General features: G+C 43.8%; 1 protein-coding gene across 1 annotated transcript in view; it reads left to right on the forward strand.

Moving 5' to 3' along the window:
- SIPA1L2 (signal induced proliferation associated 1 like 2) overlaps positions 1 to 13,108 on the forward strand; it is a 222,484-nt gene that overhangs the window by 151,574 nt on the left and 57,802 nt on the right. Inside the window, exon 7 of the mRNA XM_082424966.1 lies at positions 8,235 to 8,392. Coding sequence (XP_082281092.1) covers positions 8,235 to 8,392 — 158 coding nt within the window. The remainder of the gene's footprint in view (positions 1 to 8,234; positions 8,393 to 13,108) is intronic.

Genomic DNA, 13,108 nt, shown 5'->3' on the forward strand with positions numbered 1-13,108 from the left:
TGGGAAGCAGTGTCAACTGTATTTATTACAGAAGAAGTCAACTAACGTAACCTGAGCTTCGGTTTCTGCGTGTGGGTAGATAACTTCTAGAAAATATTGTAAGAAAGAATCTCGTAACTCACTCGTGGCGTTCTTTAATTATAGGGGTTTGATTACATTTGGGGTGAATCCAGAGTTAAAGCAAGGTTTGTTTCCATGCTTAGAAAACTTAATTTTGCTAATGTCGCGTAACCGCACTCCTTTGCTCTAAATTGAAGCACCAGGGACTACGTAGTAGTTGTTCGATAAGCATTTGTCATGTGAATGAAGCTTAATTGTTGCAGAGAACTTTGTCTTTCTTTTTTACTTTTTTTCTGAATGCTCATGAAATCAATGAAGGTAGTCAAGGGGTGCATTTTTCCAGCGAGGTCCACTTGCCCTGTTCCAGGTGGGAAGAACCACCTTAGAGCCCACAGCCGGGAGGAAGAAGAGGCCCCTGACCCCCAGCCCGGCTTGTCACATTTGGGGCTATAGCTCCTCTGTTTATTCCTCTTCTCGTGGTAATTGCTAGATGGGTTTTTTCTACGTAATACTTAACCTCAATCCCTTGTCCTTCCTGTATTTTCTACAGGGTTTTCTAGTAATCAGAGTTCTGCCCATTACCTTCAGAGGATCTGTCTTTTTATCACATGTCTGCATGTTTTTTATGACATGGAGTTACAATCCCTAGATCACACATATGAATTTGACGCATGTTTTAAACTAAAGGATTTCTAGCTCTTCAAACATTTATTTGGAATAATGCCATATAGACTCACTCGATATTAAGATGCTCAATTTTAGACCATGCAGTTGTCCTGCAGATACTTTTGCGATCATCCAGTAATTAAACTCTGGGTGAGTTGTTGTTGAGAAACCTGATAGGGCTGACTCAGGCCCAGAGACTCTGTCAGTACGTTAGTGGAAATAGAACCAGTGCCTTTGGACCCCACTCATGGAGCGTTCAAACCACAAGGCCCTGCCAGCTCCCCAATTAACCTGAGTCACTGGACTCCAAACCAAATCCACTGCATTGTTTCTCAGAGGGCAACCCCTGGAATTTCGAAGTCCCTTGACTTTGCTGTTACCAGAACTCAAAGCTGGCTTCCCCCATCCCCTTTTTATTGAACAGTAATTAAAAGTGTGGTTTTATGAGTTCTTTGTACCAGAGTTTCTTCACTGAAACTCTCCCCGAAAAGTCCTACACGCAAAAACTTGGATGGAAGGATGGGGGTGGGGAGTGAGGTACGTGGGTCTTTTCAACTTCCCAAACGGGACATTAAAAAAAAAAGAAATCCCTGTACATTGAGATTGTACGTTACAAACTCCGTAGCCTAAAGACTTGTTGGTTCCATTTTTGTTTTTCTTTTTTAACTTGAGTGAGAATCCATGGCATTGAATGTTATGCCGATGCATTAGAGGTAGAAAACTGCTTGTTTTGCTTTTTAAATTGCTCTTACTATATGTAGAACATATATGATCTTATATGTGTTTCATTGGGAAATCTATATACTCAACGTAGGGTGTAGGCGAGTAATCATAATATAAAAGGGGTGAGTGTAGGATGGGGGATAAGAGTCATTGGACTTGTATTCTGAACTTACTGTAGTCAGTCATTTGCCTTGTGGCCTTGGGAAAGATTCTTAGTCTCTCAAGAAATTTGGTAATTACATCATGAGGATGTGGTCTAGGTGGCCGACAGTGGGTGCTTGGAGCCCTGTACTGAGAAGGAAGAATTCTACACCGAGGCTCAGGCGGGAAGAATGCTGTATTTTTGAGATACCTTCCAAGGGTTTGGAAGTGGGGAGGTGTGGCACACCTGAGCGTATTTGGACAAGATGATGCATAACATCTCCCTCTTGGTGTTAGAATTCCGTGATTCCAGGGCCTTCTTTGCGGCTTCCTCCTTCTAGGTTGGAAAAAAGCTTCAGCAGAAAAATGTAGTTCTTAAGAGCAAGAATTCTAGAGCCACGCTTCCTGGATATGAATCCCAGCTACTTAGCTTTGTGACCTTGGGCACAGTTGTCTATGCTTTATTTTCCTTTACCACTGAAGGTAGAGGCTTTTACCTCTTTCTTCACTGAGTGTTGTATGCACACAGCACCACTGCCCAGAACGTGGAGAGCAGTCAGTTAACATGTGTTGAATGAATGAATGAATGAACCTTTCTTAGATGGTAGTTAGAATTAGGTGAGTTAATATGTACAAAGCACTCAAAGTAGTGCCTGGGACAGAGTGTGCTCAGTAAGTTTTAGGTGTTTATTATAATTTATAACTTATGAGATGTAGAGGACAAGTATTTTAGATGACTTAGTTTGCATTTTATCTTCCTGTTCCCAGTCCTAAAGACCTATCGTGAAAAGCTAAGGCCTGAATAGTTAAGAAAGGAAGGGACTAATGTATCAATAATTTCAGAAAATCATTTTTACTTTGACATTTAATACTTTGCTAATCACGATCAGAATATTCCGGTCATAGATCAGTGATGGCACTGTGCAGTCTTGGAACACGGACTTTCCAAATTTGTTGCGGGTTGTGCCACTTCGCCGTCTCTCTCACCCACCCCACCCGTGCCCACAGATTATGGTAATACCAAGGGCATAAGCGTCTGAAGTGACCATCCAGGTTCATGACTGCAGTTTGAGGCCACAGAACTTAGCAAAGTTAACTGGTCTGTACGTGAAATGCGCCTCTGACTTTGGCCTCATTAGCCCCGTGGTATTTGTGACTATTTCACTGTTCCAGACGCATCCACCTCAGATACAATTTCTTGTGTTTGTTCTTATAATAAATCAAGCTGAAAGCTGATTCCAAGATGTATTAGAAGTCTTTAGAGAGTTCATGACAGTTGCAAGAGAGTTCAATCTTTGGAATGTCTGGACTCTCACAAAGAAAACCTAGGCAGATAAGGAAGCCCGTTCTTGGAGTGTTTTCCCTCTTCAGTCAAATCCCCCAGGTCTCTCTCTGGGTCTGCTTGGCAGTCGGTCCACTTTTCCCAGGGCTGTCTCCCCTGGGTGCTTCCCTCCTGCTTGTCCTATAGACAGATCGTAGTTAAGCCATCATGGGATGTTATCAGTGGAAAGAACCCCACAAATTAGCTTCAGACTTCACTTTGGCAGAGACAAACTAAGTATATAAACAGATGAAGGTAGCACGGCTCCTGGCACACAGTAAACTTTTTGTGTGTGTCAGTGCATGTGTAATGTTAGAACTGCCCTGCTTGGAAGGGGTTTCCGAGCTCCATGGAGGTCCCTAAGGAAAAAGACAAAACCCCTGGGTTTCTGAGATTCCATCTGAAGAATCCTGGTCTTAGCCTAGGGTTTGGGCTTGACATCTACAGAGGAAATAGGGACAGAGCTTGTTAGGCTAGGCTGGAACCCCTTCTCCGTATAATTTAGACAGATGGTCAGCGCCTGCCGTAAAAGGTTTGTGTACATACTTCTGTAAGTCCCTAATTGGTACAGCTGAGGAACCATTTAAATATTGGAGGAATCTACCTCATTAAGTGCTCTACAGCCAGGTCCTGACTGCTCTTGGGTTCACCTATAAATAGTAATCTGGAATATTTTGGAAGCATAAAAGGCGTATTCAGCTTTTCATGATTAGCTTTATTCCCAGGCCAGAAAGAAGAATGTATACTTATACCAGATAATAAGAATTATTGCTTTGAAAAGGGGCTGGTATTGCCCAGTTTCAGAAGAGAAATATTTGTGTCGTCATAATCCTTTCTTATCTTCACTTTGTTATTAAATCATTAAAAATCCGCATTCTTGGTTTATTTCTGTTTCTCCATTTCCAGAATATTCAGTCTTGCTTAGCTGCTTTGTGCATTTACTCTTGCCATTGGTAAAATATTTTATATAATATTTTTATATTGGTTATATAGAATGGTAAATCAGCAATGCATCCTTGAAACGGTGATTAAATTTGACCTCTTGCTGATTTGAGATCACAGTGGTTAATTAGCAGTCACTTTTTTGTGGAAGCAAAGGAGGCAAGATCTTTTGTATTTATGTGGTAATGTGTGTAGGTTTCCCCCTCTTTCTTGCTAGTCAGACTACTATTCTATGTTCACTTTTTCTGTGTCTTTATACAGGAAACTTTATGGATGTCTCTTAAAAATGAGAGCAAAATTCTGACCACCGGTACATGCTCTTTTGAGTACAGAGAATATGAGGGGGCTGTGTGGTGTGCAGGCACGTGTGTTTGTGTGTGTTCTGTGTGCAAGCGTGCAAAATTAGGACGGTCCCTGAAGGAGGAGAAGCCAGCGCTCCGTGTAAAGGGAGACACTTTCTAAGCAAGGGTTGGCAGACGCAAGGTGCCTGCTGCAGAGACCGCTGGGCGTGTTGCAGGGACAGAGGGCGGCTGTCCAGAAGGGGAGGGGGGTGACGGGGTCAGGCTGCGGGAAGGATCGGGACAGACCAGTCTTTGTCAGCCCTGCTCCTACCGCTGGGACTTTCAGACGATACCCCAAGGACTGAGATCCAGAATTTATGATTGTTTTTTTCAAAATGGGATACATTTAATTTTTTTCCTCACTTCTGAACTCATCTCTTTGAATTTCAGAACTTGCAATCGTTAAACGATGCAGTTTTCTCTTTGAAATCATGCTCATTTTCACATGTTTGCTTCTTAAGACAAGAACCTCTCTCTGGAGATCCACCTTCTCCAGTTTCAAATTAAGCTTTCTCATCGCCGACCCTGAGAGACTTCTTCTGAACCACATCCCAGACACATCACATCTTCTTACGGTGCAGCCTCTTTCCCCCTCTCCTCCAGAATTAGGTGCAACATGCTTTTTTTTTTTTTTTTAACCTTCCCAGGTTTTTTTTAAAAAAGAATTTAACAAATGAACCTATTTGCCTAGAGGCTGGTAGATCTAACCAAGTTCAACTTGATGCCATTTTCGATGCATATGCAGCTGCCTGGAGGTCGGTTGTTTTCACTTGCTTTCGGTTCTTGCACCAAGTTAAAACTGGACCTGTGAAACCCTGAAGTGTGTTTAAGGAATTGAAGATAAACCCACAGGTTGCTACTTTCTGTAGCATCGGTATGCTTTTTGTCAGGGAATTGGGTGAAGAATCACATTTTCACTTTCCTTGTCATACCAAGAGCTTATTCCTGGCTCACAGCTTGAATCAAGTGTTGGGAATTTAGCAGAATTGACTATGTAAATCTAATACAATATTTATTAACTCACTCTCGCGGTTGAAGACTCTTGAGTTGGCCCTCTTGGCACTGAAGAAGTGTTAGGAGCTTCTCGTGTCTAGAAAGGCTTAGAAGACGTCGTTCCTTAATCCCCGAAATAGCACCGGTGGCGTCTTGGTGACCAGGAACTTGCCTTGCTGTCTTGCTGAGCCGCCCTGGTTTATGGGCTGCTATGCCCTCTCCCCTTCCATTTCCGGAGTCGGCTTCTACAGAATTTCATTGATGAGTTAGAACAAGACGTAACTAACTGCTGAAGAGAACCCTAACCTTTATATAAGAAGCCCAAGCATTACTTAGGTTATTGAATGTCTGACAATGAATAATGTATCCGTGAACCTGCCAGATGCTGTATTTCTTTAGTCTCTAAAAAGATTCAGATATCCTATTGATGGGCCAGGTGTTCATTTTTCTTCGTTTATTCTCTACAGAGAGCTTGAGATTTTATTTTCCTCTTCTTAATGAATCTCCTTGTTCCCCGCCCTCCCCTGCACTTTTCCTACAAAGTGCATTTTGTGACCGTGGTTAAATGAACTAGAATTTTAAAACTATTTCTAGCCCATTTTACAAAGCAAAAGAACATGCTTAGAAGGGGGCAAAGGCGGGTTGGCACATCGTCAAGGTCACTAGCCTTAAAGTTTCCTTTAACTTGCGCTTTAAATATTCCCGTGGTGAAGTGTAGAACTGGACCCATGGTCTTCCTTCAGGAGCAAGAGAAATGGGTGGGAATAGCTGTCCACGTTTCACTGACTAGTGAGGCCGGGCTGCCCTCTGAGGTTAACCAGGAGGGCGGCCAGCGGATGCCCTAGTCACTGGGGAAGGAGGGGCCCAGGATTCCATACGTGGCCTTGGCCACTGCAAGCTCCGTTTTCTCATCAGTCTGAGAATTCCCGTGTTTCAAGGAGATGGAGAATTCCCGCGTTTCAAGGAGATGGAGAATTCCCGCGTTTCAAGTACAGTGTAAGCCATTGTGTTCGTGCTCAGCAAATACATTGAACACATTGTTAGGTATTTCAGTTTTTCTTTTAATTTTTCATTTGTTCCTGAATTTTGTTGTCCTGTTACAGTACATGTGAATCATGTATTTCAGTTATTGCAGAAACGAGGGAAGAATATATCTTAGCCTCGTACAGTTTTCAGCTTGTCATGATGCTTGTTTTGTTTTTTAATTTATTTTTTTGGCCGCGCTGTGCGGCTTGCGGGATCTTAGTTCCCCGACCAGGGATCAAACCCCCGCCCCCTGCAGTGGAAGCGCGGAGTCGTATCCACTGGACCACCCGGGAAGTCCCGTGATGCTTGTTTTAGATATATGTCCTCGCCTTGTTTTCTTTTCTTTTCTTTTCATGAAATGTTTATTGTTGTGATTAACATCTGTGTCCGCTATAGGATGGGTAAATAGTAACACAGTGAATATATGACTAGTTGGCTACTGATTTTTTTACGTGCATCTTAAAATGTCACCTTTTACTTAAATATCTAGCAAACATTTTTAAAACGACAGCTGGCTCATTAATGGATATTAATATAGCTTTCAAAACTTCACTCAGGCAGTAAAACGATTTTTGTGTGTTTATAACTTTAACCATCAGGATTTAAATAGGAGTTTTCCAGCATATGAATCAGCGATCGAACTGGCCCATAGTAGGGAACTCTGGAAGAATGGACGTTGCATTCCCACTTTTCCAGGCCTTTTATCACGCTAAATCACAAGTCAGGGGCCTGACAATGAAATCCTTTTTGTATCTGGGTTTAAAAGGTTTTAAAAGTTGAAATTAACGCTCTTTACAGTGAAGTATGTTCTGTAAGTGCCAAATAAATTTAAGCGCGAGCTTGTTGCCTCTGTTACTGCTCGTAAAGAGAGATTTACTACCTGAGATTACCCCGTTCCTGCAGTGACATCACCAACTCATGTAAGGATTACTGTCTCTATGAAAGCTGAGGACCGCAGACTCTGTGAGCACAGATCCTTATGGCTTTAGGTGCATAAGCTTACGGAGTGTACGGGTTTGTTGGTGTGTATTCAGAGTGGGTCACAATTTTATTGTGCAGTGTTACGTGGCTGTGATTGTGTATTTGTAACGTTTGTTTATTCACTTAGCCAGTGTGTGTGTGGGTGTCTGCTGTGTCCTGGGCAGGCCATTAGAAACTGGGAAACCAAAAGTCAAAGAGATAACATCTCCTGCCCTCCTGATGATTATGACCTGATGCAGGAGAAGTAAACCAGGACTTAGAATAGGACACGACAACTAACGTGGTTGCCGTGGGCCTGCGGTATGGGTGCAGGGCCTGTGCGGTCCCTCTAAGGACATTCTTTCCAGTGTGCTGGTAGCTCAGCAGAGACCTGAATGGTCTAGGAGAGACTTGGGGTGAAGGGGGCATTCTTGGCAGAAGGAACATCGCAAGTAAAGGGGTTCAGGTGTTACTGTCCTGGGGTTCCTTCTCTCCTGATGCATTTGTAATTTATTGAGTTTTCCAACTGTTAATCTGGTGGAATTCTGTGTTCCCGAAATACATTGAAAAGGCTAGATTTCAGTTAATTAGCTTGAATATATCCACCACCAATATAACAGTCTTCTGTATTTTTGTTGCAGAAATGCATGTGTCATTTAAGCCCCTGACACCCTAGTGCAGGACTTTCAGCCGCTGTACCTTCCCTTGGACGCTCTGCCGTCTCCTCCTTTTAAGTCGAAGAGCTTAATCTACAAGATTCCTTAAAGCGATTTTAGCTCTAATGTGCTATTATTTCAGGGCAAAAAATGATAAAGATGAAAAGGAGAGAGAACACCAGTTGCATTTCAAAGCGAAAGATGAACTTAAATATTGAGGCTCTTCTCTCCATAGGTCTTTGGACGCAGCCATGTCAAGGAGCCCTAGCTTCCAAAGGATGACTCTGCTTTTCTAAAAAACTCCTTGAAATTGAATGCTGAGTGAATTGTATACATTTACGTATCTTGTTTTTACAGAAGACCGTGTCTGTAACTCTGTGTGTGTGTTCACTTTCCTGACTGCAGCTCCTGAGGAAAAGGCATATAGGAAATGACATCGTGACCATTGTCTTCCAAGAGCCCGGAGCACTTCCTTTTACTCCAAAAAGCATCCGGTCCCACTTTCAACATGTCTTCGTCATAGTCAAAGTGCATAATCCGTGCACTGAAAATGTGTGTTACAGGTGAGTCCCTGACGTTTTGTGCTCCCAGGGTTGTTCCAACAGGACCTCGTTCCCCAAAATGTCTTCCAGTTAGTTTTCCAATTATTGTTTCTGTGCCCATAATTATCCTTTTTTTTTTTTCTAATTATATTTCCCACAATCTTCACTCAGGCACTTTCTTTCTTTCTTTCTTCCTTTCTTTCTTTTCTTTTCTTTCTTTTCTTTTCTTTTCTTTTTTGGCTGCGTTGGGTCTTCGTTGCTGCGCGCGGGCTTTCTCTAGTTCCGGCGAGCAGGGGCTACTCTTCGTGGTGGTGCGCGGGCTTCTCATTGCGGTGGCTTCTCTTGTTGTGGAGCACAGGCTCTAGGCACGTGGGCTTCAGAAGTTGTGGCACGCAGGCTCAGTAGTTGTGGCTCGCGGGCTCTAGAGCGCAGGCTTAGTAGTTGTGGCGCACGGGCTTAGTTGCTCCGTGGCATGTGGGATCTTCCCAGACCAGGGATTGAACCCGTGTCCCCAGCAATGGCAGGCAGATTCTTAACTGCTGCGCCACCAGAGGTCTTACACTCAGGTACTTTCTGTAAGAAATAATTGCCTTCTTCCCATTTTGAAACAGTGAAATTCCTAGCGGTTCGCAGTTCTAGGTTTCACCTTTCCTCAATGTTAAAGACTTCGTCCAGTCCCTGCCAGACCGTCGCTTGATTAATAGCATCCTCAGAGGTGGAGGATCTGACCATTTCAGTGCTTCCCTGAAAGAGATGCATTCTGGTGGTAAAATGTTTCTTCCCGTCTAAGAGCTTGGAAACACGCACACGGTGGTGTGGTGGCATGTCGAGATAGGGGTTTGACACTCGCTTTGGTGATTTCAAAAGGCCATCCAGGTGCCTCAGAATCCCGAGACTGACGAGGCCTGCCCTTCCTCTACCCGTGCTCTTCCTTAGGAAACAGCTGTCCCCGAAGGCTCCTGCCCTGTGGGGTGTCGGTGAAAGAGCCGGTCTCTGACCTGAGTGAGAATCCCGCTCTCCTGCCCCCTCATGGCGCTTTGTAACGAGTTAGCTTATTTTTTGGAGCCTTCATTTCCTTTTCTGAAAACTGGGGATAATAGTACCAACTTCAATATGTAGTTATGAGGAATGAATAACAGGAATTATGCAAAACACCTGTTAGAGTTCCTGGCACTCATCTTAAAGCAGTGGTTACCAGTTGAGCTGCCTCCCGGGCCTGGATGGGGCCCAGGCCTGGGCACGTGTGAGGGGGCAGAGGGGCCTGTGAACTGCAGCCGCGCCCTCCTAGGGGCAAGGAGACTGGCCTGTGTGCTTGGTGTCGCCAGCTTGCAGCCCCTACCCCATGCTCTCCCCATCTGCATGATTTCCCCCCATGGTGACCCTGTATGCACCTCAGTTCAAGACCCCTGGCCTGAATGCTCAGAACGACTTTTTATTAAAAAAAAAAAAAAAGTGATATTTGAAAAAAAAGGACATCTAGTCTGTATAAACGATACGCTTAAAACTGGTAACGCTGGTGCCAACATGCTCAGTCGGCTTATTCTTCTGGGATCTCCCCTGATGAATGGTAATTATGAAGAGTAATCTTAAATGAGCCTTCCTAATGGATTGGGAACGTAAGCCTAGGGCTTTATCGTATTTGGTGTTATTTTACAGTCTGCTATTCTTAGGTCAAATCGAGTATTTTTAATTCCTTTCTATCTTTAGTTTATGCTTCTATCATGAGGTGGTTGATTAGCACAAAAGATCTTAAGGATAAGTAATACCTTTTTTATTTTTATTTCTTTTGGCTTTTCTGTGTTTAATTAAATTACCGGGGAGGGATGCTTTTGATATAGATCTTACCTATCAACAAAGTGGCTTGCATTATGTTTTCTGTGGTAGAAACCAGCTTGTACAAATGGTTCAAAGATGGGGTCATTGCCTTTTAACATACCACGTTGCTATCACTAAATTATCATTTCCTAATGAGATTCAAATGTAAAGCAGTGGAGTGCCTCTAGGTTTTGGAAGTGCCTCATAAACATTCATAATGATCACACTTATCACCTCATGAGTGTCCTTCAAAGAATCGATCGTAATCTTCTGGAAAACTAGTCAAATCAATTCCATGACATTTTTATGAAGATGAGTTTACTCTGTCACAGGGAATAAGGTTACAGTGCCCAGGTTTTCCAGAAACACCTCATAGGTCTGTTTCCTATGATTTTCTCAAAACATACCAGTCACAGAATAAATTCATTAAAATAATTTCCAAGGAACTGATAAAATATAGTCCAGGTCTGCTGTTTTCTAGGTTGCTCCGTCTTAATCACGGGTGCGTTTTATGGAAGGCTGGGTGGGTCGCACATGCCCCTGTGACCCCTGTGCATCGGTCACATCCCATGAGCTTTGCACAGGCGCTGAGTGGCAGTGAGTTCTGGCCAATCATGATCTGCAAGTACCACGTAGCTCAGAGGCGTGGTCCAGACAGACAGCTGGGGCGAGATACCCTCCTCTGATAAAAGCGTGCTGCTATCTAGGGCACGCGTCCAGAGTGTGAAAGAGCAGGTTCCCACCTTCCAGAGAAGTCTGAGCCGTGCCCGCTGGATACAGCAGGGCTCTCTCTCGGTGATGCTGGGGCCACTTGAACCTAGAAAGAAATAATGGGGCAACATCCGCAAAGCTCCATGTTATGTCATTTTAGTCTAAAATTATTAAAAAGCGAACTTAACTGATGGCCTGTTTCTTTATACGAGATTCTTTCATTTCAATGGTTGTAGCCGTTGCAGAGCTAACTCTGAGGGATTTACGTGTTTGTGTGCTTTCCAAGATAAACTCTTTGCAAAATGCATCCTTTAATAGCTGAATGAGTAAACTTCTTGCTGTCTGTAGGCTTGGTAGCTAACTGTCAATTACAAGGGAAGTAATATCTATACAAAACGATGACTTCCATTTTAGAAAACCTACTATGTAGCCCCTTCTTACAAAAATTAGATGATAGTGTTAAATCGATGATGAAAACGATAATTCTTTGTGGCAATAATAGTGATGGTAACAGTCGGGTTGATAATAGCTTAGCAGGCATTATTTTGTTTAATCCTCATGGTGTGCTTTTGAGGATAGTACTGTTTTAACCCCCATTTTACAGATGAGGCGCTGAGGGATTAAGTAACCCAGAGTCCCTCAGAAAGTGGTGGAGCTGGACTCCTAGGAAGAACACCGGATCCTGGAATCCGCTGTACCCCACGTTGCTTTCCTAAAACCCTTTAACTGGCACGTGAAGGAAGGCTCATCTTTGTACTGTTGCCCTCAGTGGAGGGGTCTTATGTCTAAATCATCCGTAAATGCCATCAAGTTATTTGGGTAAAATAAGAAATTCTAAAACATACTGTTGTTTCCACCCACTGGGAATTATTCCTTCTTAACTCTGCTTGAAAGAATTACGGATTATATAAGCTTTTGTGACCAGGGGTTTCTAATTGATCCCCATCCTCAGACTATCATGGTTTTCCTGGACTAGTAATAGTAGTAATAGTAACCATAGTAACCGCTGTGCCTGAATTCTGCTCCTTTTTTTGGTACAGCTTTGATCTGAGATGCATAGGATAGTGGTTTATCGAGCCGCACTGTACCATACACTGTAGCGGAGGTGTCCAGTTAGACATTTGGGTTAATAATTTGGGACGAGAAGAATCGCCCTGTTAACAGATGTCTCTCTCTGCCCACTCTGGAGCTCCACAGTGAGAGCCGTCTTGGAACACATTTAGATATAAAAAGGTCGCCCTGATGCTTTGGCTTAAGGGCGTCCAAGCTGTAGTCAGAGAGTAGCTTGAGATCCACAGAGCTAAGTGCAAAAAAGTAATCCTGTAAGATGTTAAACGGGATTTGACCTCCTCAGCGTTCCATGGGTAAAATACTTCCAGGAATCTGTGCTCATCACCGGAAGAGAAAACCACGTTTAGGAGAGGTGATCACATGAGTTGATGATGGCCAGTGTCGGGAGGGCAGGGTCCAGTGCACTGAGAGGCCGCTTGAGCTGGTTGATCGTTCTGGTGGGGAAGCAGCAGGTGTGGCTACACTACCCACAGGCCAGATATGTAGCTTTGGGACAGCTCTCTATGAAGTAACACCTGAGGACAAGTTAATTCCTACTCAGTCTAGAAAGTTCTTCCTAAGGATGGTAGTGAGGGGAAGATGGGTCGTATATGGTGTCAGCCCCTCAGCCATTTGAACCTCCACGATGTTTCTAGGACCTTCCTTGAGGACATGAGTCAAGTCCCCCCCCCACCTCCCTCTCTGGTTCAGCACCTTTACTACCATGCATGTGCGTGAGTTTGGTCTTCTGTCCCAAAGGGAAGCGGTCCTTCCCTCCCCTTTCAAGCCAGCTAAGGCCCTGCCCAGACCCCCTTCCATCTTATAGCTCTTTCCCCGGAAATGATGAACGCTGCTGAAGGGTGTGCAGGTTACAGCAAAGGGAAGAGAGCCCTGGGGACCGTGATCTATTTGGAGTCTAACCAGCCACATTCCAGAAAAGGAATTCACACCTAATGCTTTCATTCCTTAATCACCGCTTTCAGGATTTTCTACCACGAAGAAGATGAAACATAGATTGCTTCCTTTGTTTATCCCAGCACAGAAAATACCAGCCTGGGCAGATGTGGGGTTGGTTCCCATTCTTGGCCTGCAGTAGCTGCTCAGTAACTGGGGAGTGCTGTGGGGTTCATTCATTCACTCACTCCAGTCCTTCATTTGCTC

The sequence above is a fragment of the Balaenoptera physalus genome (assembly GCF_965194825.1).
Source record: "Balaenoptera physalus genome assembly, chromosome: 14".
Taxonomy (NCBI): domain Eukaryota; kingdom Metazoa; phylum Chordata; class Mammalia; order Artiodactyla; family Balaenopteridae; genus Balaenoptera; species Balaenoptera physalus.